At 37.7% G+C, this 26,701-nt stretch overlaps 1 protein-coding gene across 2 annotated transcripts in view; it reads left to right on the plus strand.

Moving 5' to 3' along the window:
- Positions 1–26,679, plus strand: part of plcl1 (phospholipase C like 1) — a 177,695-nt gene extending 151,016 nt beyond the window's left edge. The window contains exons 9-12 of one of the 2 annotated variants that reach the window (XM_061879621.1): positions 1,601–1,804; positions 13,635–13,710; positions 14,790–14,899; positions 17,048–26,679. In XM_061879621.1, coding sequence (XP_061735605.1) covers positions 1,601–1,804; positions 13,635–13,710; positions 14,790–14,899; positions 17,048–17,257 — 600 coding nt within the window. In that variant the 3' untranslated portion in view covers positions 17,258–26,679. Of the gene's footprint in view, positions 1–1,600; positions 1,805–2,048; positions 2,589–13,634; positions 13,711–14,789; positions 14,900–17,047 lie in introns of those variants that run through there. The other variant, XM_061879622.1, reaches the window with a different exon arrangement.
- Positions 26,680–26,701: the final 22 nt, after the last annotated feature.

Genomic DNA, 26,701 nt, shown 5'->3' on the forward strand with positions numbered 1-26,701 from the left:
TGGTTTTCTGAAGTGTTCCGGAGCCCATGTGGTGATATCCTTTACACACTGATGTCGCTTTTTTATGCAGTACCGCCTGAGGGAACGAAACTCTGTTATATAATCGCTTAGGTGCAGTGATTTCTCCAGATTCTCTGAACCTTTTGATGGTATTACGGACCGTAGATGGTGAAATTCATAAATTCCTTGCAATAGACCGTTGAGAACGGTTTTTCTTAAACTGTTTAACTATTTGCTCACACATTTATTCACAAAGTGGTGACCTTCGCCCCGTCCTTGTTTGTGAAACACTTAGCATTTCACAGAAGCTGCTTTTATACCCAATCATGGCACCCACCTGTTCCCAATTAGCCTGCATACCTGTGGGATGTTCTAAATAAGATTTTGATGAGCATTCCTCAACTTTATCAGTATTTATTGCCACATTTCCCAACTTCTTTGTCACGTGTTGCTGGCATCAAAATTTTTTTTCTCAGTTTGAACATCAAATATGTTGTCTTTGCAGCATATTCAACTGAATATGGGTTGAAAATGATTTGCAAATCATTGTATTCCGTTTATATTTACATCCAACACAATTTCCCAACTCATATGGAAACGGGGTTTGTATTTTACTATTACTTATTTATCGCATTCTATTAAAATTGTACACATTATTTTGGTTTAATTAATTGATTAAATAACTTTGCATCAGCCATATTTTACTTTAATACTTGAAAATAAAAAATAAAAAATACAAAAAAACTACAATATTTTGTATAATAATATTAATAATGATAATAATAATAATAATAATATTTTAAAATGATCCATATATAATGCAAATTTATTTAACACATATAATGGATGGCTATTGAGGTATTGATTATGAATACAAATAAATGAAATAAAAATCTCTTCAGGACATGTGACATGCTGTGAAAACAAAAGGTATGGAATAAAATAAGTAAAAAAGCGTGTAGGAGGATTGTTATCAAGCATCCATAAATAGCATAAGCATTAGACGCCAACACCTTGACGCCATGCACCCACCTCTTTTAACACACACAAACGCACGCACGCACGCACGCACGCACGCACGCGCACACACACACACACACACACACACACACACACACACACACACACACACACACACACACACATTTACAGTACATGTAATGAAAACAATGTTTCAAATCAGTCAGATGCACGCACGCACACACACACACACACACACACACACACACACACACACACACACACACGCACACACACACACACACACACACCTATTGTCTCGGTTTTAATCTTCTTGCTTCACTCTTATTGCCCCCACGCCGCCCACCTGAGCTTTCTGTGGGCTTATCTGCCACAATCCACCATCATCATTGCTGCAAGTCACACACACACACACACACACACACACACACACACACACACACACACACACACACACACACACACACACACACACACACACACACACACACACGGGGGGGTAAGGCACACCACAAGTCTGGTCTAGTTGGGGTAGCGCCACGTGGAAAAACATTTCAGCTAGACGACATATTTCCCTCTGATTTTATTTCCCTCTGATTTTTTTCCCCTTCTTTTCCAGGGCACCATCGCCACTTTCAAAGAGCAATGTGGGCTCCCCACGGTGGCCAAACTCAAGCAGTGCATCCACAGCCTGGCCACCCGGCTGCAGAGCCCCGAGGGCGTCAGGGGGGCCACCATGGTGCTGAAGGAGGGGTACCCGTCTTTAGAGGCCCTGGTCAGCGTCTCCGAGGCCACGCGCAAACTACTCACCGCCTACGAAACGGTCAGTAACAACATCAACATTCTTCTTTTTTAGAAGTTACTATATTAGAATATTTTTCAAGAAATGTAAACTTAAGGACGTTTACTTGAAGTGTGTTGTCCAAAATCTAGCCGTGATGCTGGAGTTTAGACAGTAAAAGTGCTTTCAGTCATTCCCACTGGAAACACGCTTTAATGCCAACGAGCTGTATTTTGTGTACCGATATACCACCGAGCTGAAGACTTGTGTGTTGTTTACTCTACAGCTGGGGTGTCAAACCTACGGCCCGCGAACAGGTTTAATCCGGCCCACGTGATGAGTTTGCCAAGTATTAAAATGAGCTGCTTTTTTGTTTTTTTAAATGAAAGAAACTGCTGTTCTTAATTTTTCCACTGGATGTCACAATAGCAATTTTGTTAGCATGCAAACGATAGCATGCTAACAAGCTAACGTAAGCATGCCGACTTTTTCATCCAAATTTGCACTTTTTTCTCTATTTCCGTGTTACTTGATATGTGAGACATGCTAACTGTTAGCATGCCATTGTTAGCACACATGCTAAGTGTTAGCAGTTTAATGTAAACATGCTACTGTTTTAAGCTAGCTCTGTAGCTCATTTTAGTTACAACTAAAACTAGAGATGTCCGATAATGGCTTTTTTGCTGATATCCGATATTCCGATATTGTCCACTGTTAATTACCAATACCGATATATACAGTCGTGGAATTAAAGCATTATTATGCCGAATTTTGTTGTGATGCCCCCCTGGATGCATTAAACAATGTAACAAGGTTTTCCAAAATAAATCAACTAAAGTCATGGAAAAAAATGCCAACATGGCACTGTCATATTTATTATTGAAGTCACAATGTGCATTATTTTTTTAACATGCCTCAAAACAGCAGCTTTGAATTTGTGACATACTGTTCCAGAGAGAGTATGAGGAAGTTGAGGTGGGCGGGGTTGAAGTGGGGGGGCTAGAGGGTAGTGGGGTGTACATTGTAGCTTCCCGGAAGAGTTAGTGCTGCAAGGGGTTCTGGGTATTTGTTCTGTTGTGTTTATGTTGTGTTACGGTGCAGATGTTCTCCCGAAATGTGTTTGTCATTCTTGTTTGGTGTGGGTTCACAGTGTGGCGCATAGTTGTAACAGTGTTAAAGTTGTATGTACAGCCACCCTCAGTGTGACCTGTATGGCTGTTGAATAAGTATGCCTTGCATTAATTTGTGTGTATGAAAAGAAGTAGATATGTGACTGGGTTGACACGCAAAAGCAGTGCCTTTAAGGTTTATTGGCGCTCTGTTCTTCTCCCTACATCCATGTACACAGCAGCGTTTTAAAAAGTCAGAAATTTTACTTCATTTAATACCAATACCAATAATTTTGAAACCGATACCGATAATTACCTAAAACTAATGGATTCCGACTCCCGGCACCATCTCAAAAGCATGGCGGCTTCCGAAGACCCCCGGCCAGAGGTCCAAGGCACATATAGCAGACACATCCAAATTTTTGCGGGAATGTTCTAGTTTATTTAATAATATCTTCATTAGCAGTAAACTGAAAGGTTATTTATGTCTGCATGCTTGGTCATATTTCCTGGTTGAGCCTGTTGATTAATCCGAGCAGTGCTGCCACCTAGCTGAAGGCTGGTGTATCGTTCAAGAATTTAAAAAAGAGGCTAATGCTATAAGTCCCTTGCCTCTCACGCCCCGCTATTTAAGAAGCACTGCATTGAGGAGTCGGGGCGGGAGGTCGCAAATATTAGCAAAGGTCGTGAGTTCAAACCCCGGCCGAGTCATACTAAAGACTATAAAATGGGACCTATTACCTCCCTGCTTGGCACTCAGCATCAATGGGCGAAATTGGGGGTTAAATCACCAAAAATGATTCCCGGGCCTGGCCACCGCTGCTGCCCACTGCTCCCCTCACCTCCCAGGGGGTGATCAAGGGTGATTGGTCAAATGCAGAGAATACTTTTGCCACACCTAGCGTGTCTGTGACAGTCATTGGTACTTTAACTTTAACTTCAAAGCATAGCATAGCTTTGTGAGCTACATGCTAACGTCGCACTCAGGTGCTCGGAAAAACAAAATGTCCAAATTAAAGCACACATGTCTGCATCTGACTTAGTTGGCAGAGCACTTGGACTGTTTTAAGATGTGTAGCAAAGCCTGCCTTTTTTTTTTTTGTCAAAATGACAAGCGGACATAGGGCGGATTCATTTAGCTAAGGGTATCATGTCCATGTTACTCATAGCACATCATGAAAAGTATAATATGGTGGACATTTTGAAAGTACAACAGGGAAGGGATTAATGTGGGCCCATTCCTGGGGGTTTAAGCGTTGTGTAATGCAGTCTGCTGAAAATGATGGAAAGCGCCACTCTACAGAGCTAAATGACACATTTTAAGATATTTGAAGTTAAAGTTAAAGTACCCATGATTGTCACACACACAACATGTGTGGCGAAATTATTCTCTGCATTTGACTCATCACCCTTGTTCACCCCCTGGGAGGGGAGGGGAGCAGTGGGGAGCAGCCGTCACTGCGCCCAGGAATAATTTTTAGTGATTTAACCCCCAATTCCAACCCTTGATGCTGAGTGCCAAGCAGGGAGGTAATGGGTCCCATTTGTATAGTTTTTGGTACGACTCGGCTGGGGTTTGAACTCACGACCTACCGATATCAGGGCGGAATTTAACACTATAGTGCCATCTGGCGGCTAAAGCGGAAAGTGCACGGCCTAAATTCGCCACGTTTCATGAGTCAGGTAAACCGCAACAAACGGAGGCCATTTGAATCCCCTTCCGACTGTAGCAGTTTGCTCCCAGGTGCCCCCTGTAGTCTAACCTGTGCTCAACACCTCGTCCTTTCAGTTTGTACACACGCTCATGGCACCTTTCTGGACACTTAAGCATGGGTGCTAGCGCTAGAGCAACAAAAGAGATGTCCTGTTTGGACGACAAACAATTGCAGACCACTCAGTGGGGGATGCAAGGTCGTCATGGCAACAGCGCAGATGCCATTCTGCCCTTTTACAAGCCAGCGAGGCACCGACGTGAATGTTTCAAGCTATTACTTGTCCCCATTCAGGCACAATGTTAGCGCGAGGACGTTGTGACGGCACCCTGAACGCGAGGCTCGTCGAGTTATGTAATGACGTTCCTTAATGAGTACAAATGAGTACACTCGGCGGTACAAGCTGTAATTATGTCCAACCTCAGCAAAAGCACATCATGTCTTACTACTACCCCCCCCCCCCCCCGGGGGCTGCATGGGGCCAATTAAAACTTCTAATTGCAGTGCCTACACACACACACACACACACACACACACACACACACACACAGAGTGGCGTGGCATTACGTATGCAGGAACGCACTCAGCGATGACACGCGTGGAGCCGTCACCCACACGCCTCGTCAAGCTCGCGCATCACCAGCAGGCCAGCTGCGTCTGCTCCTACCTCGTCTCAGGACGCCTCCTTCCCAGCTGTGTGACGCCCACACGCACATTGTCACACACTGTGGAATTGTGTCTCCTGAGCGGCAGTGTTGACGATCTTAAATTGACATCAATCCCGCTGCCACGCTGCAGAGTCTTCCAGCAATGTCACATTCTGACACTAAAGTCCGACATTTGCCTAAAAGGGCAATCTTCCACAAAAAAGTAAAAAATGTTTACATTAAAAATTACATATTTCTCCAAGAAAGTGTTAGTTTGCCCAAATAAATGCTATATCAAGTGATTAAAACACCAAATTTACTCACATAAATTGAGATCTGAACATTTCTGCCAATAAAATTGTGTATTTGGCAATAAAACAGCTCCTACGAAAAGTGAACTATTTCCATTAAAAAAATGACATATTTATCCAAGAAAATATTAGTTTGCCCAAATATATGCTATATCCTGTCATTAAAACACCATATTTACTCACATAAATTGAGACCTAAAAATGTTTGCCAATAAAATTGCGTATTTGGCAATAAAACATCATCTTCCATGAAAAGTGAATTATTTACATTAAAACATAGGGGTGTAACGGTACACAAAAATTTTGGTTCGGTACGTACCTCGGTTCAGAGGTCACGGTTCGTTTCATTTTCGGTACAGTAAGAAAACAACAAAATATAAATTTTTTGGTTATTTATTTAACAAATTTGCTGAATCTTCCACCAAAAATATTTTTCTTTGTGGAATATTTGATGTTAAGTAATCGGAAACTTGGATAGGTCAATAATTCATAAGAACATTGATTTTGATGTAATATTATGTTTTGAGCAATGACAGTTTGAAAGAAAAAAATGAAAGCTTTGTTTTTTAAACAAGGTTGCAACTTTTTCTAAATTATATTTAGCCTTTAAGCTTTTTTTATTTCACTTTTGTTTATGTTTTTGTTTATTTTAATAGTATTTTTAGAATCTCCGTGGGCCTTTAAAACATTAGCTGTGGGCCGCAAATGGCCTCCGGGGCACACTTTTGACACCCCTGCTATAGATAGTAAAAAATAAAATCTGATAAATCTATGGGTAAAAAGCAGAGCTTGGCGAGGCATGCGCATTTATCATAACTCTCTCGCTCTCTCTGTCTCTGCCCCGCCCTCACGAATGCTGCTGTGCGCACCACTTTTTTGTTTGTTTTTAACCCCTTCTTAACCCTGAACATACATTGAAAATACACACAACCCTAACTTAAAATGCCAGACATTCGAGGCATTTAAGAAACTCCACCTGGACAGCTCCGCAAAGAGGACATATCCAGTGAAAAGATGAGGTGTGGTCAGTCTATCTGTTTTTTTGATTGATTGAAACTTTTATTAGTAGATTGCACAGTACAGTACATATTCCGTACAATTGACCACTAAATGGTAACACCCCAATAAGTTTTTCAACTTGTTTAAGTCGGGGTACACGTAAATCAATTCATGGTGCATTGTCTACACAACATGCGGCGCGCTACTTAATATGTCCGTGTCGTTCGGTACACCTCTGAACCGAACCGAAACCCCCATACCGAAATGGTTCAATACAAAAACATGTACCGTTACACCCCCATTAAAACAATAATATATATCCAGGAAAGTGTTAATTTGCCCAAATAAACTAGTACATTTATCCACAAAGGAGCAATATTTTTCACTAAAAAGCAATAGTTTACATTGAAAAGTAATATTGTATGACAAAAAACATATATTTGGTCAGGAAATGTGTAGTTTGTTTGTATATACTATATTTTGCCATTTAAACACCATTCTTAGTCACAAAGAGGCTAAATTCGAATATGAAAAGGTTGTGTTTAGTTTGTGTAAAGGCTTTATTTTCCATATAAACTTGTATATCTGACCAGAAAAGTACCATATTTTTCAATAAAAAGCAAAATTAGTATTTTCGCACATAAAGTAAATATTTCTTTAAGAAAAATGCTTTATTTTTCTTATAAAACACAATGTTACTGATAAAAAGGCTATCTTGGGATCTAAAAAAGTTTTTTTTACCCTCAAGGGGCTTCATTTAGCAAATAAACGTGTATTTCTGACCAGAAAAGTGTCATATTTGTCACTAAAAAGCAATAGCTGGCCACAAAAAGTAGTATTGTGGCACAACAATTACATATTTGGTCAATAAAAGGTTAGTTTGCCTATGCATGTTTCTAATAAAACACCATGAATACTCATGTTAAAAGCTAAATTAAGATCTGCAATGTTATATTTTGCCTCAAAAGGATTTATTGTCCCAAAAAATGTGTACATTTGACCAGAAAAGTGTAATGATCCGCTACCCGGATCATATTATGATTTAGATTTTTGAGTCTTTTTGTGTTTACTGTTGGTTTTGGACTCCTCCGGTTCCTGTTTGTGCACCTCTCAGTTTGTTTCCATAGTTACTAATTATTTCCACCTGCCGCCTGTTCCGGACGTGCGACTGTTTTGTGATTACTGTCATTATTTAAGCCTGCCTTATCCAGTCAGTCAGGCTTGCTTCCTAATTTGCTATACGCAACAAATAACGACTTTGGTTTTCCTGCTCGCTACCTGCTAGCTTTCACGCTAGGCTATTTGTTTTCTAGCTCCCATGCTAGCTCTTTTAGTTTTGTCTAAGTCTGATTTATTTCTTAATAAATCATTTTTCCTACCTGCATGCTGTGTCCGAAGCCCTTCTGCATCCCTGGGAGAACGAAACCCGCATCACCATGCGACCAGGTCGTTACAGAAAAGTGCCATATCTGTCACTGAAAAAGTAATATTGTGGCACTAAAAATGTACATTTGTTTTCCTACAGATATGCTATATTTTTGTATTAAAACACCATGAATATTGAAAACAAAAGCAAAATTAAGATCTAAAAAAGGATTTATTTTGATGATGAACTTTTATATTTGTTTAAAAAAGGGCCCTGTTTGTCATAAAACATCAATAGCTGACAGTGAAAAGTAATATTGCAGCACTAAAATATATATTTGGTCAATAAATTTGTAGTTTGCCCACTTATGTCTTCCGTGTGTTTAATTTATATTTGTGCGTCTCATCATCATGACATATCTGTATGTAATATTGCCTGCATTTCAGATAAATTGTGTGCCATGTTGTTCCAGACCACAGCAAACGTCACCCAGCTTGCAAAAATTGTAGTAAATGCATTAGAAGAAGACAACTAGCAACTCCCGAAAAGGCAAAATGAAGGTCTGAAATGTTATTTTCAGCCTCAAAAAGCTTTCTTTTGCTAATATTTGTCACTAAAAAGAAATGCCCGACAGCAAAAAGTAATATTGTGGCACAAAAATGATATTTTTGGTCACCAAAATTGTTTTTTTTAAAACACCATATTTACTCACATAAATACGTAATTAAGATCTAAAAATGCCACCAATAACATTTTATACTTGCTTATAAAACATTTGTTGCAAAAAACAATAGTTGACAGCGAAAAGTGATATACAAAAATAATATATTAATCCAAAAAGTCAGTTTGCCCACATAAATGTCAAGTCTGTATTTTGCTAGTAACATTTTATTTTTTTGCCACAAATGTTCAGTATGTCAGTTAAAAGCAATAGTTGACAGTAAAACACAATATTGTTAAACAAAAAATATATACTTTATCCAAGAAAGTATTATTAGTGTGCCCAAATAAAAGCTGTATCCTTTGATCAAAACACCATTTAGACTCACATAAATGCTAAATAATGTTTTTTAAATATTTGCCCAAAAATATGCCGCAAAAAAAAATAAATTAGTTGACAGCAAAAAGTTACATGGTGCCACAAAATGATGTAGTTAGTTGGTTGGCCAAAAGAAATGCTATATTTTGACTTTTAAACACAATGTATACCCACAAAAAGCAAAATTAAGATTTGAAAATGCTATGTTTAGTCTTAAAGGCTTTCGCCCCCAATAAACCTTCCTATTTGCTCATATTTAGCTCTAAAAAGCAAAAGTTGATGGCAAAAGTAATATTGTTGCACAAAAAATATATATTTGATCAAAAACTTTTTATCAGTTATAAATTATTCTTTAAAATGCCATATTTACGCTTATAATTGCCAAATTGGCAAAAAAATCTAATATTTGGTTATAAAACATGTGCTGTAAAACAGCAATAGTTATCAAAATGATATATTGTTTATTCAAGAAAGTGTTAATTTGACTACAGAAACGCAATCTTTGTCTATTAAAAGACCATAAAAGCTCAAATGTGATCAAAAAAAGTTTTTTTTGTCTTCACAGGGTCATTTCTCATGCAAATGTGATATTTTGTCACTTAAAAGCCTAAATTGTGTCACTATCAATCAATCAATCAATGTTTACTTATATAGCCCTAAATCACTAGTGTCTCAAAGGGCTGCACAAACCACCACGACATCCTCGGTAGGCCCACATAAGGGCAAGGAAAACCCACACCCAGTGGGACATTGGTGACAATAATGACCCAGTGGGACGTCAGTGACAATGATGACTATGAGAACCTTAGAGAGGAGGAAAGCAATGGATGTCGAGCGGATCTAACATGATACTGTGAAAGTTCAATCCACAATGGATACAACACAGTCGCGAGAGTCCAGTCCAAAGAGGATCCAAGACACAGCAGCGAGAGTCCCGTTCACAGCGGAGCCAGCAGGAAACCATCCCAAGCGTAGGCGGACCAGCAGCGCAGAGATGTCCCCAGCCGATACACAGGCGAGCAGTACATGGCCACCGGATCGGACCGGACCCCCTCCACACGGGAGAGTGGGACATAGAAGAAAAAGAAAAGAAACGGCAGATCAACTGGTCTAAAAAGGGAGTCTATTTAAAGGCTAGAGTATACAAATGAGTTTTAAGGTGAGACTTAAATGCTTCTACTGAGGTGGCATCGCGAACTGTTACCGGGAGGGTATTCCAGAGTACTGGAGCCCGAACGGAAAATGCTCTATAGCCCGCAGACTTTTTTTGGGCTTTGGGAATCACTAATAAGCCGGAGTCCTTTGAACGCAGATTTCTTGCCGGGACATATGGTACAATACAATCGGCAAGATAAGATGGAGCTAGACCGTGTAGTATTTTATACGTAAGTAGTAAAACCTTAAAGTCACATCTTAAGTGCACAGGAAGCCAGTGCAGGTGAGCCAGTACAGGCGTAATGTGATCAAACTTTCTTGTTCTTGTCAAAAGTCTAGCAGCCGCATTTTGTACCAACTGTAATCTTTTAATGCTAGACATGGGGAGACCCGAAAATAATACGTTACAGTAGTCGAGGCGAGACGTAACAAACGCATGGATAATGATCTCAGCGTCTTTAGTGCACAGAATGGAGCGAATTTTAGCGATGTTACGGAGATGAAAGAAGGCCGTTTTAGTAACGCTTTTAATGTGTGCCTCAAAGGAGAGAGTTGGGTCGAAGATAATACCCAGATTCTTTACCGTGTCGCCTTGTTTAATTGTTTGGTTGTCAAATGTTAGAGTTGTATTATTAAATAGAGTTCGGTGTCTAGCAGGACCGATAATCAGCATTTCCGTTTTTTTGGCGTTGAGTTGCAAAAAGTTAGCGGACATCCATTGTTTAATTTCATTAAGACACGCCTCCAGCTGACTACAATCCGGCGTGTTGGTCAGCTTTAGGGGCATGTAGAGTTGGGTGTCATCAGCATAACAGTGAAAGCTAATACCGTATTTGCGTATGATGTCACCTAGCGGCAGCATGTAGATGCTGAAGAGTGCAGGGCCAAGGACCGAACCCTGGGGAACTCCACACGTTACCTTAACGTAGTCCGAGGTCACATTGTTATGGGAGACACACTGCATCCTATCAGTAAGATAAGAGTTAAACCAAGACAGGGCTAAGTCTGACATACCAATTCGTGTTTTGATACGTTCTAATAAAATATTATGATCGACGGTATCGAAAGCAGCGCTAAGATCGAGGAGCAGCAACATAGATGACGCATCAGAATCCATCGTTAGCAATAGATCATTAGTCATTTTTGCGAGGGCTGTCTCCGTGGAGTGATTTGCCCTGAAACCGGATTGAAAGGTTTCACATAGATTGTTAGACGCTAAGTGTTCATTTAACTGCTCCGCAACAATTTTTTCAAGGATTTTTGAAATAAAGGGAAGGTGAGACACCGGTCGGTAATTTACCATGAGGTCAGGATCGAGGTTAGGTCTTTTAAGAAGAGGATGAATAACCGCTTTTTTGAATGCTAGGGGAACAGTGCCCGAGGAGAGTGATAAGTTTATAATATTTAGCACTGATGGACCTAATAATTCAAAGAGCTCCTTGATCAGTTTCCCAGGAAGAGGGTCAAGTAAACATGTTGTCTGTTTTATTCCATTTACACGTTGTAACAATTCCTCTAATGTTATTTCCTCAAAACGGGAGAAACTATTTTGGAGGGCAGTATCCGCCGTATATACCATCGTGTCAGTGTTAATAGACCCCGTTGTAGCTGGGACGCATTGTCTTTAATCTCCTTTCTAATGACTTCAATTTTCTTACTAAAGAATTGCATAAAGTCATCAGCTGAGTGGGTTGAGCTACTGGAAGGAGTCCCTTGTTGGGTTAGCGATGCTACCGTATTAAACAAAAATTTAGGATCGTTTTTATTACGGTGGATGAGATTTGAGTAATATTTAGCTTTAGCTAAGGTAAGCATGCGTTTATAAGTTATTAAACCATCACTCCATGCTTGATGGTGCACCTCAAGTTTAGTCGTGCGTCATTTGCGTTCCAGCTTTCTACATAATAATTTCTGAGCTCTAGTTTCTTCTGTAAACCACGGGGTGCGCTTTTTTGGAGCCTTTTTTAACTTTAGCGGTGCTATGTTATCAATGGTTTCGCGCAGGGCGTCGTTAAAGTTGTTAGCGAGGTTATCAATAGAGCCCACATACTTTGGGAATGGTGCCATTACCGAGAGCAGTAGGTCAGCAAGAGTTGTCGTTGTGGCTGTATTAATGTTGCGGCTGCTATAGCAGGTATTATTATTATTAGTTTGACGATCATGCGTCTGAACCTCGAATTTTATAAGGTAATGATCGGACAATACTTTAGTATACGGGAGTATCGTAACTTTGGAAACGGTGATGCCCCTGACAAGCACTAGGTCTATCGTATTACCGTTGCGATGCGTGGGTTCATTTATTATTTGTGTGAGACCACAGCTATCAATTACAGTCTGGAGCGCTACGCACGGTGGGTCCGATGGGGTATTCATATGGATATTAAAGTCCCCCATTATGATTATATTATCGGCGTGTGTCACTAGATCAGCAACGAACTCTGAGAATTCATTAATAAAGTCCGAATAGGGCCCTGGGGGGCGGTAGATAACAGCCAGGTGTAGAGGCAGCGGTGTGACAGACCTCATAGTAAGCACCTCAAACGATTTATATTTATTATTTATGTTAGGACTAAGGTTAAAGTTTTCGTTGTATATTAGTGCGACCCCCCACCCCTTTTGAGCGGACGGGCAATATGCGCATGTGTAAAGTTAGGAGGACATGCCTCATTTAGCGCAAAAAAGTCGTTTGGTTTAAGCCAGGTTTCGCTGAGACCGATGACGTTAAGATTGTTGTCTCTGATAATATCATTAACTAACAACGTTTTAGGAGACAATGATCTTATGTTTAAAAAACCTATATTATAGGTAGTGGGCTGTTTTAGGGAGTTTTTGATCAAATTATCCGTAGTAGCAATATTAATAATGTTGTGTTTATTATGCCCAGTGCATTTAGTATAGTTACGACCATATCTAGGAATTGATACGACAGGAATTTTCCGATTGTTTGATTGTTGCTTTGATAAACTGCACGCATCATGGTTAGCCACCTCAGTAACGGGGATTTTCCGATTGTTTGTTTGTTGCTTTGATAAACTGCACACATCATGGTTAGCCACCTCAGTAACGGGGATTTTCCGATTGTTTGTTTGTTGCTTTGATAAACTGCACGCATCATAGTTAGCCACCTCAGTAAAACACATGTCCAACTCTGAAACACTCAAAGCAGAAAAAATTTGTTCTAATTTAACAGACTCCTTACCCAGACCAGTAGTCTCGCATTAAAACGTTTTGTTACACCACAAAAATAAGAATAATAATGTGACGTAGAATAAAAACAGTCGAGGAGTGTCGGGGATGCACTCCATGTTTTCTTTACCTTTCACTTCCTGTACGTGTCATGGCCATGTGTCCCAATACTTTTGTCTGTGCTTTATTTATATCACACAAAACACTGTAGATATGCACAGGAACAAAACATTGGCTACACTTCATTGCATAATTCCTCAGGGATATGTTTTAAGTCCAATCATTTTCTATAAAGGTTGAACTCAATACTTTCTGTGTGTTTGTTTGTTTGTTTGTTTGTGTATTCAGATGATTGCCGCACAGAAGCAGCTGATTGAGAACGCTGATGGCGTCCAGGAGAGGATCGCTCAGGTGCAGAAAGAAGGTAAGAAATAAAAAATAACAATGATAATAGTGCTCACATTTAAAGGTATTAATTAGAATCCTTGTAGAATTTACTTTTTTGTGATAAAAATGACAAAATGAAGCTATCCGTTGGTCATTTCCTGAATGAGTCTTATTGTGTACAAACACAACAAGCATGCTTACGTGCGTGGTTTCAGGGTCCGCTCATTTTATGTTATTGTTGTTGTTGTGTATTGTGGTTGATAATTGTTGTTTTTGTTTATTATTGTTATCACTGTTTATAGTTTTTTATTATTAATTGCTTTTGTCCATTATGAATATTATTATTATTATTTTTGCTGTTGTTGTTTATAGTTGTTGTATTATTGTTATTTATTGATCGTAATGGTTGTTGTTTATTGTTGTTAATGGTTGTTGTTTGTTGTTTATTATTGTTATTTACTGGTGTTAATGGATGATGTTTATTGTTGTTGTTAATCGCTGTTGTCTATTGTTATTTTTGTTGTTGTTTATATTTGTTGTTGTTTATTATTGTATTCATGTATGGTTGTTAATAGTTGTTATTTATTGTTGTTCTTAATGTCTGTTTATTTTTGTTGGTAGTGGTTGTTGTTGTTAATTGTTGTTTATTATTGTGGTTTACTGGTGTTAATTGATGATGTTTATTGTGTTTGTTAATTTTTGCCAATTGTTATTTTTGTTGTTGTTTATATTTGTTGTTGTTTATCCTTGTCTTTTACGGTTGTTAATAGTTATTTATTGTTGTTGTTAATGTCTGTTTATTGTTGTTGGTAAAGGTTGTTGTTTATTGTATTTGATCGTTGTTGTTTATTATTGTTGTTTGTTGTTGTTCATGTTTGTTGTTTATATCATTGTTCATGGTTATTGTTGTTTATTATTGTTGTTTTTGTTATTGTTCTTGTAAGTTGCTGTTGATTATTATTGTTATTTTGTTGTTTATTGTTGTCTTATATGGTTGTTAGATGTTGTTAATTGTTTACTGTTGTGGTTTATTATTGTTTTGTTTATTGTTCTTGTCGTTTATAGTTGTTGTTAAATGTTGTTGCTGTTTAATGCAGTGTTGACTATGTTGACCAGGCATGGACTTCCATGAAGACTTGTCCCGGCTAGGGGAGAAGGAGGGACTGAAAGGATGCAAGCTCAGCAAAGCTGTGGAAAGTTTCACCTGGAACATCACTGTACTTAAGGTACCACTCGTACTGTACTACATACTGTACTACATTCTGTACTACATACTGTACACTAAATACTTGCTTTGTAGTGTTTGTATACATGTATCTGACATTTGACATGCAAAATTATGTGCTGTTTTCATAATTTTTTATCCTACTTTGAAGCCATCTTTTCCCTTTTGTTTAACTGGTTTGGATTTATATTTTTCAAATATTTATTACATTGATGAATTATTATACATATATGTATTTTTTATAAATGTTATGATTCATTTTAATTTAATGTCAGGCTTTTTAATATAGAACAGGGCTTTAAATGCTTTCTTGCAATTTTCTCGGAGTGAAATGTTGACATTTTTATGGAATTTAAAGGACAACAATAGTTATTAATGAACGTTTTTATCAAAATCTACATAATAAAAAACAGTTTGAAAAAAACCCCCTTTGTATTCACTTATATTAAAAAAAATTGCTCGTAATATTATTTACCCCCGAAGAATTACATTTTTATAAGAACTTGACTTTTTTTTGTTCATTTTCACATATTATCTTATTAGCAATGAGATAACAAAAATGTATCCTGTGAGATATCGCCAGGCTTTAGTTTAATGACACATTTACCCTATTTTTACTGTACGTAACTGAACTTTTACTTTGACTTTTATCATTATTTTGATTTATTAGCAGAGACTGCATGTGATCTGTAAATTATAATAAATCCTTTGAAAATTCAAGAAAAGCATTGTCTTGTTCAATGTATAGAATACTAAGAGTAGTAACAATGCAAAGTCTAGTTGTTGGTAATGCAGGTCTATTTGTTGTTTTTATTGTATACAACATTTAAAAAAACAACAAAATACAATGTAAGGGACGTGTTGTTTAAGATGTGTAGTGAAGCCCGTTTTTGTTTAATGGGTGGGTGTGTACATGGGCCGGGTTTTACCAGCTAGGGGTGGGTCTTAGGCGGTCCTAAAAACCCTTCAAGGACACATGATTTAAAAAAATAAATAAGTAAAAATCAAAATTTTTAAAATATATTTTAAAAAATTATACATGATATAAAAAAAAAATTATACAGAAAATATGTTCTGCATTTACTAATTGTAATTTACTTGTTTCTGTCCCACTTTAATCCCACATTTATGAGTATAACTAAGTTATGTTACCATGGTGTTCATAAGTAGGAATGGGTCCCTTTCACATTTGGACTGATACGGTGCCGATGTTTGGTACTTTTTTGTGTTAATAAATATGAATTATTTGTGATCATAAAATCTAATTTTTTTATTGCAACATTTTTAAACATGAGCTGATTCCAATTGTCCAGTTGTCATATCTTGTCATATTTTGGAGTCTCGCTGTTGCGCCCTGAAATGTGTTGATACTATAAGTATTGCACTTATTACGCACCAGCTGTTTGATTATATCGTGCAGTTTAGTTCTAGTAGTCATGAACAAATTTGGAGGCGTTGAAATCGCCACATAAAATCGCCAATGCTAATCAGTAGCATGTCAATATCGTATTCGCATCATGCTAGCGCATTTTACTTTTACTTATGTTGGACCGTTTTTTGGATTAATTTTCTTCATCGGGATTAAAAATTGTAATATTAACGAGATAGTTTGATGAGTCTGCTCTCAGTGCTGCTGCAGTGAAACCAGGCACAACCGAGGTACGGTAATTTTTTTTATGTGAATCAGTTCCCGGTAGGTGCCAAAGCATGAGCTGATTCTGATAACTGCTGTCCAGTTATATCTTGTTTTATTGTCACATTTCAGAGTCTTTTTGTTGCGCCCTAAAGAGTGTTAATACTATAAGTATTGCACTTATTACACACCAGCTGTTTGATGGTATCGTGCAGCTTAGTTGTAGTAGTCATGAACAAATTTGGAGGCATCAAGCTAGTACATTTTATGTTTTGAGTCAATTTCATTGTTGAGATTAAAAATTGCAACCTTTACAAGAGCTAGTTTGGCCGAGTCTGCTCTCAGTGCTGCTGGAGTGAAACCAGGCTCACAACCGCTCTACCGCAATTTTTTTTAAATGTGAATCAGTTCTCGGTAGGTGCCAAAAAAGTACCAATCGGGTACTCATCCCTATTGATAAGATGTTTTATATATTTTTTAAATCTAATTGTTACTATATCCACTTTGTTCCCGTAGGGTCAAAGCGACCTTCTGCGCGGCGCCAAGATGGACTCCTTGGATGCGCTGAGGCAGGTGGCCCTGGCCTGCGAGGCCTCCGGACTCACCTCACCTTCCTCCGACTCCTCGCGCTCGGCCACCTTTTCCAGCGCCGCGGCCGAGCTGCACTTCACCTCGCAGGCCTCTAGCGGGCGCCGTGGCAGCACGCACAGCAACGGGCGCGTGTGACGTCGACGCTGGCGAGCGGTCGGTGTGTCCGAGCCTCACGGGGGTTTCCTTGTCTCGCCTGTCCTCAAGGTCCTCGCTTTCTTTTCTGACGGAACGTTCCAGACTCAACACTGTAACGCTGGCGCAGCACAATTTCGTAAATGCTAGCGAAATTAGTGCTAGCAAGGCACACATGCTTCTTTTAAGGTTCTTCAGCTTTTTTAAAAAAAACAACCTTTAACCCACAAAAACTTTATTGGTTTATTTTAACCGACCAAAGAACATTTTTGGTACCGTCCACTGCAAAATAAATCTGTAGATTGTGTAGTAAAATTTTGCTAGCTCAGATGCCAGCATTTTACCATAAAAATAACAGTGGTAACGTTTTTAAATTTACAGTAATGCATCGTGAAAACAACCGCAGATTTTACAGTAAAAAAATGTGCAGCTCATTTGCAAGAATTTCCCCGTAAACACCTGTGCCGTATTTCCTTTTACGGTAATGCACTGTGAAAACGACAGGAAATTTTACGATAGGAAAAAACTTGCAGCTCAGTTTCCAGAGTTTTAATACAAAAATATCAATGGTATAGTTTTTAAATTTACAGTAATGCACTGTAAGAACAACTGACATAAATTCCTCAGTGAAAACATTTAACTTGCAGCTCAGTTGCCAGAACTTTTATTGCGAAAATAATAGCTGTACCATATTTCCATTTACGGCAATTCACTATAAAAAAATTGTCAAAGATTTTACGGTAAAAAACACTACTGTCTTAGTTTTTATATTTTTTAATTTTCCATTTACAGTAAAACATCATGAAAACAGCGATCGAACATTTTACGGTAAAACAACCTACCAATTTAGTTTTCAGAGTTTCAACCTAAAAATATCAATGGTATTGTTTTTACATCTACAGTAATGCCCTGTAAAAACAACCGCAGATTTTACGGTAAAAAAAATTTGCAGCTTATTTGCCAGAATTTTATCACAAAAATAAGTGGTACCATTTGTTTCCATTCACAGTAGTACACTGTAAAAAACAAACGGTTAAAGAAAACTTGCAGGTTTTTTTCAGAGTTTTAATATATAAAGTTTTTAAATTTACAGTAATGCACTGTAAAAACAACTGTCAATTTTATGGTAAAAAAAAATATTCGGGCTCAGTTGCCAGAAATGTACTGTAAAAAGAACAGCCAGACTTTTTTTTTTTGCATTTACAGTAATGCTGTATAAAAACAACGATCAGACATTTTACAGTAAAAAATTGGCGTCTTAGTCTTTGGAATTGAACATTTTCTATTTGCAGTCATGCAGTGTGTAAATAAACACCAGAAATTAAGCGGTAAAAAATTTTTGCAGCTCACTTGCCAGAATTTTACCGTAAAAATAACAATGGTACCGTTTTTTGCATTAACGGCAATGCACTGTAAAAAAAACGACACTAAATTTTACTGTAGAAAAAAACAACTAGCAGCTCAGTTACCGGAGTTTTGACGAAAATTATTAGTAGAACCGTTTTAAAATGTACAGGAATGCAATGTGAAAAAAATTACCTGAGATTTTACGATAAAAAACTAAAATTATTAGTAGAACCGTTTTAAAATGTACACGAATGCAATGTGAAAAAAATTACCTGAGATTTTACGATAAAAAACTAAAATTATTAGTAGAACCGTTTTAAAATGTACACGAATGCAATGTGAAAAACATTATCTGAGATTTTACGATAAAAAACTAAAATTATTAGTAGAACCGTTTTAAAATGTACACGAATGCAATGTGAAAAAAATTACCTTACATTTTACGATAAAAAACTGGATACTTAGTCTGCAGGATTTAAAATGTTCCATTTACAGTCATGCACTGTGAAAACAGCGACCAAAGATTTTAGGGTAAAATAAATATTGCAGTTTAGTCTCCAGATTTTCAACCTAAAAATATCAGTGGTATCATAATGCACTGTAAAAATAACAAACATCAATTTTATGGTAAGAAAATTGCAGCTAATTTTCCAGAATTTTACCATAAAAGTAACAATTATACTGATTTTTTCCCCCCATTTTTTCCCAGTAATTCACTGTAAAAACAAGGTCTGGATATTTTACAGTAAAAAAAGTCGCACTTCAATTTCCAGAATTTTACCGGACTGAAAACTATTTTTGGTACCGTACACTGTAAAATAATTCAGTAGATTTGATGGTGAAGTGAAGTGAATTATATTTATATAGCGCTTTTCTCTAGTGACTCCAAGCGGTTTACATAGTGAAACCCAATATCTAAGTTACATTTAAACCAGTGTGGGTGGCACTGGGAGCAGGTGGGTAAAGTGTCTTGCCCAAGGACACAAAGGCAGTGACTAGGATGGCGGAAGCGGGAATCGAACCTGCAACCCTCAAGTTGCTGGCACGGCCGCTCTACCAACCGAGCTATCCCGCCCCTGGTATAAAAAAACTGGAAGCTCCCTTGTCTGAATTTTACTGTAAAAACAATAACATACCATTTTTTTCTCCCATTTACAGGAATGCACTGAAAAAACAAGGACCAGAGATTTTACAGAAAAAAAGCTTTTCTGGAAATACATTTACACAAATACATTGTAGAAATATAACCGACAATTTTACAGTGCAAAAAACTTGTAACTCAGTTTCCAGAGTTTTAACATTAAAATATTGGTGATATATTTTTTATTTATTTACAGTAATCCATTATAAAATAACAACCTTGCAGGTCCGTTAAAATAATTTTACTGTAAAAATAACAATTGTACCTTTTTTTCATTTACATTAATGCACTGTGAAAAAGATGGAAATTTAACGGTTAAAAAAACCTCGTAGCTCAGTTTCCATTATTTCAACCCAAAAATATCGACGGTACCGTTTTTTTTTTGCATTTACAGTAATGGACTGTAAAAACGAGGACAGTAAAAAACAGTTCCAAAAATGTTACCGTAAAAATAATTGTGGCATCTTTTTTAAATTTACAGTAATGCACTGAAAAAACAACAAACGTGGATTACACAGTAAATAAATCTTGCTGCTCCTTTGCCATAGTTTTATCATAAAAATAACAGTTGTAACATTCTTCAGGTTACAGTAATTTGGTGTAAAAATCGTCAAACATTTTATGGTCAATTCTGGGGACTGAACTGCCAGTGTTTTACCGTTAAATCTACAGATTGATTTTATAGTGTAATTGTAAGAGTTAAAAGTTACACAAAGGGAAAACTTAATATTTTTTAATATTTTGTACAATGTATCATTCAAATTGAATAACAAGATAATATTATTTGGGAACAGTCTTACATTTCTGCAATTGTCTTTGCTTGAAATTTAAAATGTTTAAGTGTTTAAAAGATAAAATAATTTATCAATATATTTTTATTACGAAAAAAATAGAATATATATTTAAATTTAAAAAAAAAATACTGCCCCCCACCAATTATTTTTTTGAGAAGTTAATTTTGTTGATAAAGAGATTAATGTAAATGAGCGGCACTATTGGCCGGCAGAAGGACTTTGATGTTCTGCATTTGTCAAGTTGAAACGTGAGGGCGGGTAACTGGAGCGTGTGGCACAGGTGTGGGTCACATGAGCCCGTGTAAATACAGACTGTACATGAATGTAGCAATAATAACTGTAGACACCTGGCAACTAGAGCGCGCGTTGCTAATTGACTCTTTGAATGTTTGCTAACAGCCTGTTGATGATGCTTACTAACTTTGGCCTTTTTTCAGTGCAAATATGAGTTTTATTATTAATATCAATATCATTACGTCTTATTTTTACCTTGATGTGTGTTTTAACCTGAACCGTACAAGCTGGGGGTAGTAGATCGTGTTTCTTAACACTCCACACCAATAGGGGGCGGCCTGTCCAAAGTTGAAACATATCTGTCCCTATTTTTCATATTTCTGCATCCGAGGCATAAACTTTCATATTTTAGAAAGGAAAGAGCAAATTTGTTTGCGTTTTGGTCAGCAAAGGTAGGGAAGGTACGAATGTAACAGTCAGAGATCCTCTAATTGACAGGAGAGCTATGCAGTTTTTTAGGATAGACTGCAAAAAATATTTGTCAAAGATCCCCTATGTGACAGGGACACTCTACTCTTTTTGAGGATAGACTGCAAAAACATTTGTCAAAGATCCTCTATATAAAAGGTGCACTCTGTTAAAAGTCAAAGATCATTAATAAGACAGGATTGCTCTGCTGTTTTGAGGGTGTACTCGAAAACTGCTCGTCAAAGATCCACACAGGATAGTGCTGCTATTTTTAAGGACCTTCTTCAAAATCACTGGTCAAAGATGCTCTATGTCACAGGAACACTCTGTTGTACTATGGAAAGTCTAGTCAAATATCCTTAATATGATAGGAGCACTCTGTTGTTTTGAGGGTGTACTGCAAAAATGTTAGTCAAAGACCCTCTATATGACAGGAGCACTCTGTTGTACTACAGAAATGCTACTCAAAGATCCTTAATATGACAGGATTGCTCTGTTGTTTTGAGGTTGTACTGCAAAAATGTTAGTCAAAGATCCTCTAAATGACAGGAGCACTCTGTTGTTTTGAGGGTGTCCTGCAAAAACGTTTGTCAAAGATCCTCTATATGACAGGAGCACTCTGTTGTACGACAGCAATGCTACTCAAAGATCTTAGATATGACAGGATTGCTCTGTTGTTTTGAGGGTGTACAGCAAAAATGCTAGTCAAAGATCCCCTAAATGACAGGAGCACTGGTGTTTTGAGGGTGTCCTGCAAAAACGTTTGTCAAAGATCCTCTATATGACAGGAGCACTCTGTTGTACGACAGCAATGCTACTCAAAGATCTTTAATATGACAGTATTGCTCTGTTGTTTTGAGGGTGTACAGCGAAAATGTTAGTCAAAGATCCTCTAAATGACAGGAACATTGTGTTGTTTTGAGTGTGTCCTGCAAAAAAGTTTGTCAAAGATCCACTATATGACAGGAGCACTCTGTTGTACTACAGACATGCTACTCAAAGATCCTTCATATGACAGGATTGCTCTGTTGTTTTGAGGGTGTACTGCAAAAATACTGGTCAAAGATCCTCCAAATGACAGGAACACTCGTTACAAGGATGGCAGGGGATGCAAAACAATAACATATACCACCATTATTTATTATTTGCTTTTTAAATTATATCTCAATTCTGTACACTGCTGCTGGAATTTTAATTTTACTGAGGGAACTGTCCTGAATGAATCTATAAAGTACTATCTATCTATCTATCTATCTATCTATCTATCTATCTATCTATCTATCTATCTATCTATCTATCTATCTATCTATCTATCTATCTATCTATCTATCTATCTATCTATCTATCTATCTATCTATCTATCTATCTATCTATCTATCTATCTATCTATCTATCTATCCATCCATCCATCTATCTATCTATCTACAGACATGCTAGTCAAAGATCCTTAATATGACAGGAGCACTCTATTGTTTTGAGGGTGTACTATACATATGCTAGCCAAAGATCCTCTATATCAGTGTTTTTCAACTTTTTGAGCCAAGGCACATTTTTTTCATAAAAAAAATACGGAGGCACACCACCAGCAGAAAAGGTTAAAAAAATTAAACTCCACCAGGTTGTCTGGCCTTATTTTGAGTTTATTGTTGTTTCCTGTGTGCCATGCTTTAGTTCCTGTCTTGCGCTGTTATTTTGGTGACATTTCCTGTTTTGTTGGTGTTTTCCTGTAGCAGCTTCATGCCTTCTTTTGAGTGCTATTTCCCGAACCTGCTTTGTTTTCGCAATCAAAACCATCTAAGTTGTGCGTAGACCATCCGTCTTTGTGGGGTCATTGTTGATTGTCATGTGAAGTACGGATGTACTTTGTGGACGCCGTCTTTGCTCCACGCGCTGTAAGTTTTTGCTGTCGTCCAGCATTCTGTTTTTGTTGACTTTGTAGCCACTTGAGTTTTACTTTTGTTTTACATAGCTATCCCTATGCTTCAGTGCCTTTTCCTCGCTGGACCTGCCTTTTTGTTGATTTTTGGTTTAAGCGCTACATACCTTTTTACCTGCACGCTGTCTCCCGCTGTGCTCTGCATATTGGGATCACGACAAACCATCCTTGACGCGTTCCAACAACGCAATGAACTACCTGCTGCCACCTACTGATATGGAGTATTTCAAGATTACCCTGCCAATCTCTAGACAGCACAGGCACTAGACAATAGCACATTATTATGATTATAGATATGTCCAAAAAATTTTGGGGACCAATTAGGGGAAGTTGCATAATTTCCCACGGCACTCCAGACAATATCTCATGGCACACTGGTGTGCCGCAGCACAGTGGTTGAAAATCACTGCTCTATATGACAGGAGCACTCTGTATACGACAGAAATGCTAGTCAAAGATCCTTTATATGACAGGATTGTTCTGTTGTTTCGAGGGTGTACTACAGAAATGCTAGTCAAAGATCTGCCGTATGACAAGACGAGAGTGTTGCTATTTTTAGGCCCTACTCCAAAATCGCTAGTCAAAGATCCTCTATGTGACAGGAGCACTCTGTTGTACTACAAAGATGCCAGTCAAAGATAATTTTTATGGCTGCACTACAAATATTTTAGTCAAAGATCTTCCACACTAGAGCCCTGTGTTGTTTTAAGGATGTAGAGCAAGAACGCGAGTCAAAGATTGTCCATATGACAAGATGATTCCCTCTTAATTATCGGGAATGTACTGTTGATTGGCTAAAGTGGACTCTCGGGGCCCTGGAGGTCTGATGTCTGACCTGCATGAATGATTAATAGTTCAGCGGTAAAACAAACCACAGTATTATCTTTCCCAGTCCCGCTGACACGTTGTCACAGAGCTAACAGGATGGATCCACGTACAGTAAAGTACAAAACACGGCAAAGAACGCTTGGTGGGTCGCTGGTTCAAGTTTCAGTAATTAAGCCTGACCTGAATTTAGGTGAAACCTTGTTTTCAGAATAATTCATTGGGAGTGTAACTGAACTATAGTGTGCTTACAAACAGGATCAGCTAGCTACATCGTTTCACTAACGTTAGCCTTGTTTGGCTGTGCCATTGTTTTAATGAGCTCCAAATTACGACGATCATAGATAGGATATTCGACAGAAGAGCAGTTATTCATGCTGTGTTCCAGAAAACTCGAAAGTCTGACATTTCCGATAATTTCCAATAAAATTAAATTTAACGTTGAGATCTTACCGATAAAAAAAGAATATGCGTACCCTGACAATAACAAGATGCAATATTCCGATTGACAGTTGCCCCACCAAAAGTATTTTGATATTATGTTATTTATCATAACTTATTGTTCATTATGCCAGTTTTGTGATTGAGGACCAAAGCTAACTGAAAATACCAACAAAACAAACGCCAATTTATCACCGATGTCAGACATCTTTTTTGTTTATGCTGAATGCCCTTTAAACACATTTGCATAAATGATTATTCATTTCTGCTAATTGTTTGAATCTCGTTAACAAATCAATGTACCCCGACATTAGTGGAATGCATTAGTCTGACTAAACACTATACTCTACGTGTAAACTGTTGATCATAATTTAGTATTTCTATGCTAGGTATCACTAGGGGGCATATGTGCTCGGTCGGCCTATTTATCAGTATTTTTTGTTTATATTAGATATCACAATATAACAATCAGTTCCTTTCAAGATGTCCCCAAAAATGTATTATCTTTTGTATCCTCGGTTACGTATTCTTCGACGTGGATTTTTCCGACTTCCCGTTAGTTTCGAACGCGGCATGTAATGTAGTTCACTTGCTATAATGTCCTGTATTACATGTTTACAGCCACTAGGGGGACTGTGTGTATAAGCATGTATTAGTTTTGCTAGACGTCGCAGTGCAACACAACCAGTTCGTAAAACTTTCAAAAATATCGGAAATAACAGATTATCTCTGGACAAACAAATACTATTTTAGTGCTGTTATCTGACATCTTCTTTAAACCTTGCTTACGTATTATTTGTCGTGGATTTTTCCGGCTTCCCATTAGTTTTGAAAGCGGCATATAACGTGGTCCACTTGTTATAATGTTCTGTATTACATGGTTACAGCCACTAGGGGGTTTGTGTGCATAAGTATTTATTAGTTATGCTAGACATCGCAATGTAGAACAACCAGTTCGGTAAAATATTCGGAAAAAACAGATTATCTTTGGACAAACAAAACATACTATTGGGCTGTTGTCGGACATCTATTTTAACCCTGGTTACGTATTATTCAACGTAGATTTTTCGACTTCCTGTTAGTTTCAAACATGGCATATAATATAGTCCACTTGCTATAATGTCCTGTATTACATGTTCACAGCCAGTAGAGAGCATGTTTGCACATTATTTATTTGATATGTAACATATTACTCTCCATTCCAAATATACCGTATTTCCTTGAATTGCCGCAGGGCATATAGTATGCGCCTGCCTTGAATTACTGCTGGGTCAAACTCGCTTCGCAAAATAATTAGCGCATGCTTACTATTACCGCCTGGTCAAACTCGTGACGTCACAAGTGACACTTTCCCTGTCATCATTTTCAAAGCCGGTAATTTGAAATCGCATAAAGGGAAGAAGATTAAGAGCTATTAAGTAGGATTTAAGGTCCAAGCTTACATCACACTCTAATTTGTACTGCATGCCTTTGGTAAGTGCCGAAGTGAGAAGAGGTTTTAAAATAATTAGCGCATGCTTACTTTTACCTCATGCCTTTGGTAAGCGCGGGAGTGAGAAGAGGTTTTAAATTAATTAGCGCCCCGGCCCGGCGGCAATTCAAGGAAATACGGTATATGTTTTATCATCAAATTTGTTTCGGCTAGATGAAATAATCCGACCAATATTTTTGCAGTATTAAAACATGAGTATTTACCTCCTAAAAAGAATTTAGGTCCTGGATATCCTGCACAACCTCAGCAGAGGAACCACTAAATCGCGACTCTGACTGTTATTTTTGTGATTATTCCCTGAGGCAGGATGCTGCGTTAAGGTGCCCTACATTACCCACGTGTCTTTAAACCATAGGTACCTCTCTCTTCAGGTGTGTGCTCGTTAAAACCTATTTGTACCTGTCATTGTGACGTGGACAATGTTGTCGATGATGATTTGTACCGCCACCTGTGGCGTCTGCAGTGTACGTCGTTGCTGGCTTTAACCCTTGACCCAGTGTTGCTACTGCAACTGTTTTGACACTGACTTTTACATGTATTGTTCTTTTGTAAAATAGAATAAAGACCAAAAGAAACTATTTATTGACGTGTATTTTAAGAGATTTAAATAAATATGGTTATTAATAGCAACTAAATGGACTTTGCTTTTATTTTGAAAAGCTTTTCTATCTCAACAGGCATTCAAATGTAAAAAGAGTACTGTATGTAATCCTACTTATGAAATAAAGTGATCTTTGTATGATTAAATGCTTGTGTTCAATTATAATGT

The sequence above is a fragment of the Nerophis ophidion genome, linkage group LG19 (genome assembly GCF_033978795.1).
Source record: "Nerophis ophidion isolate RoL-2023_Sa linkage group LG19, RoL_Noph_v1.0, whole genome shotgun sequence".
NCBI lineage: Eukaryota > Metazoa > Chordata > Actinopteri > Syngnathiformes > Syngnathidae > Nerophis > Nerophis ophidion.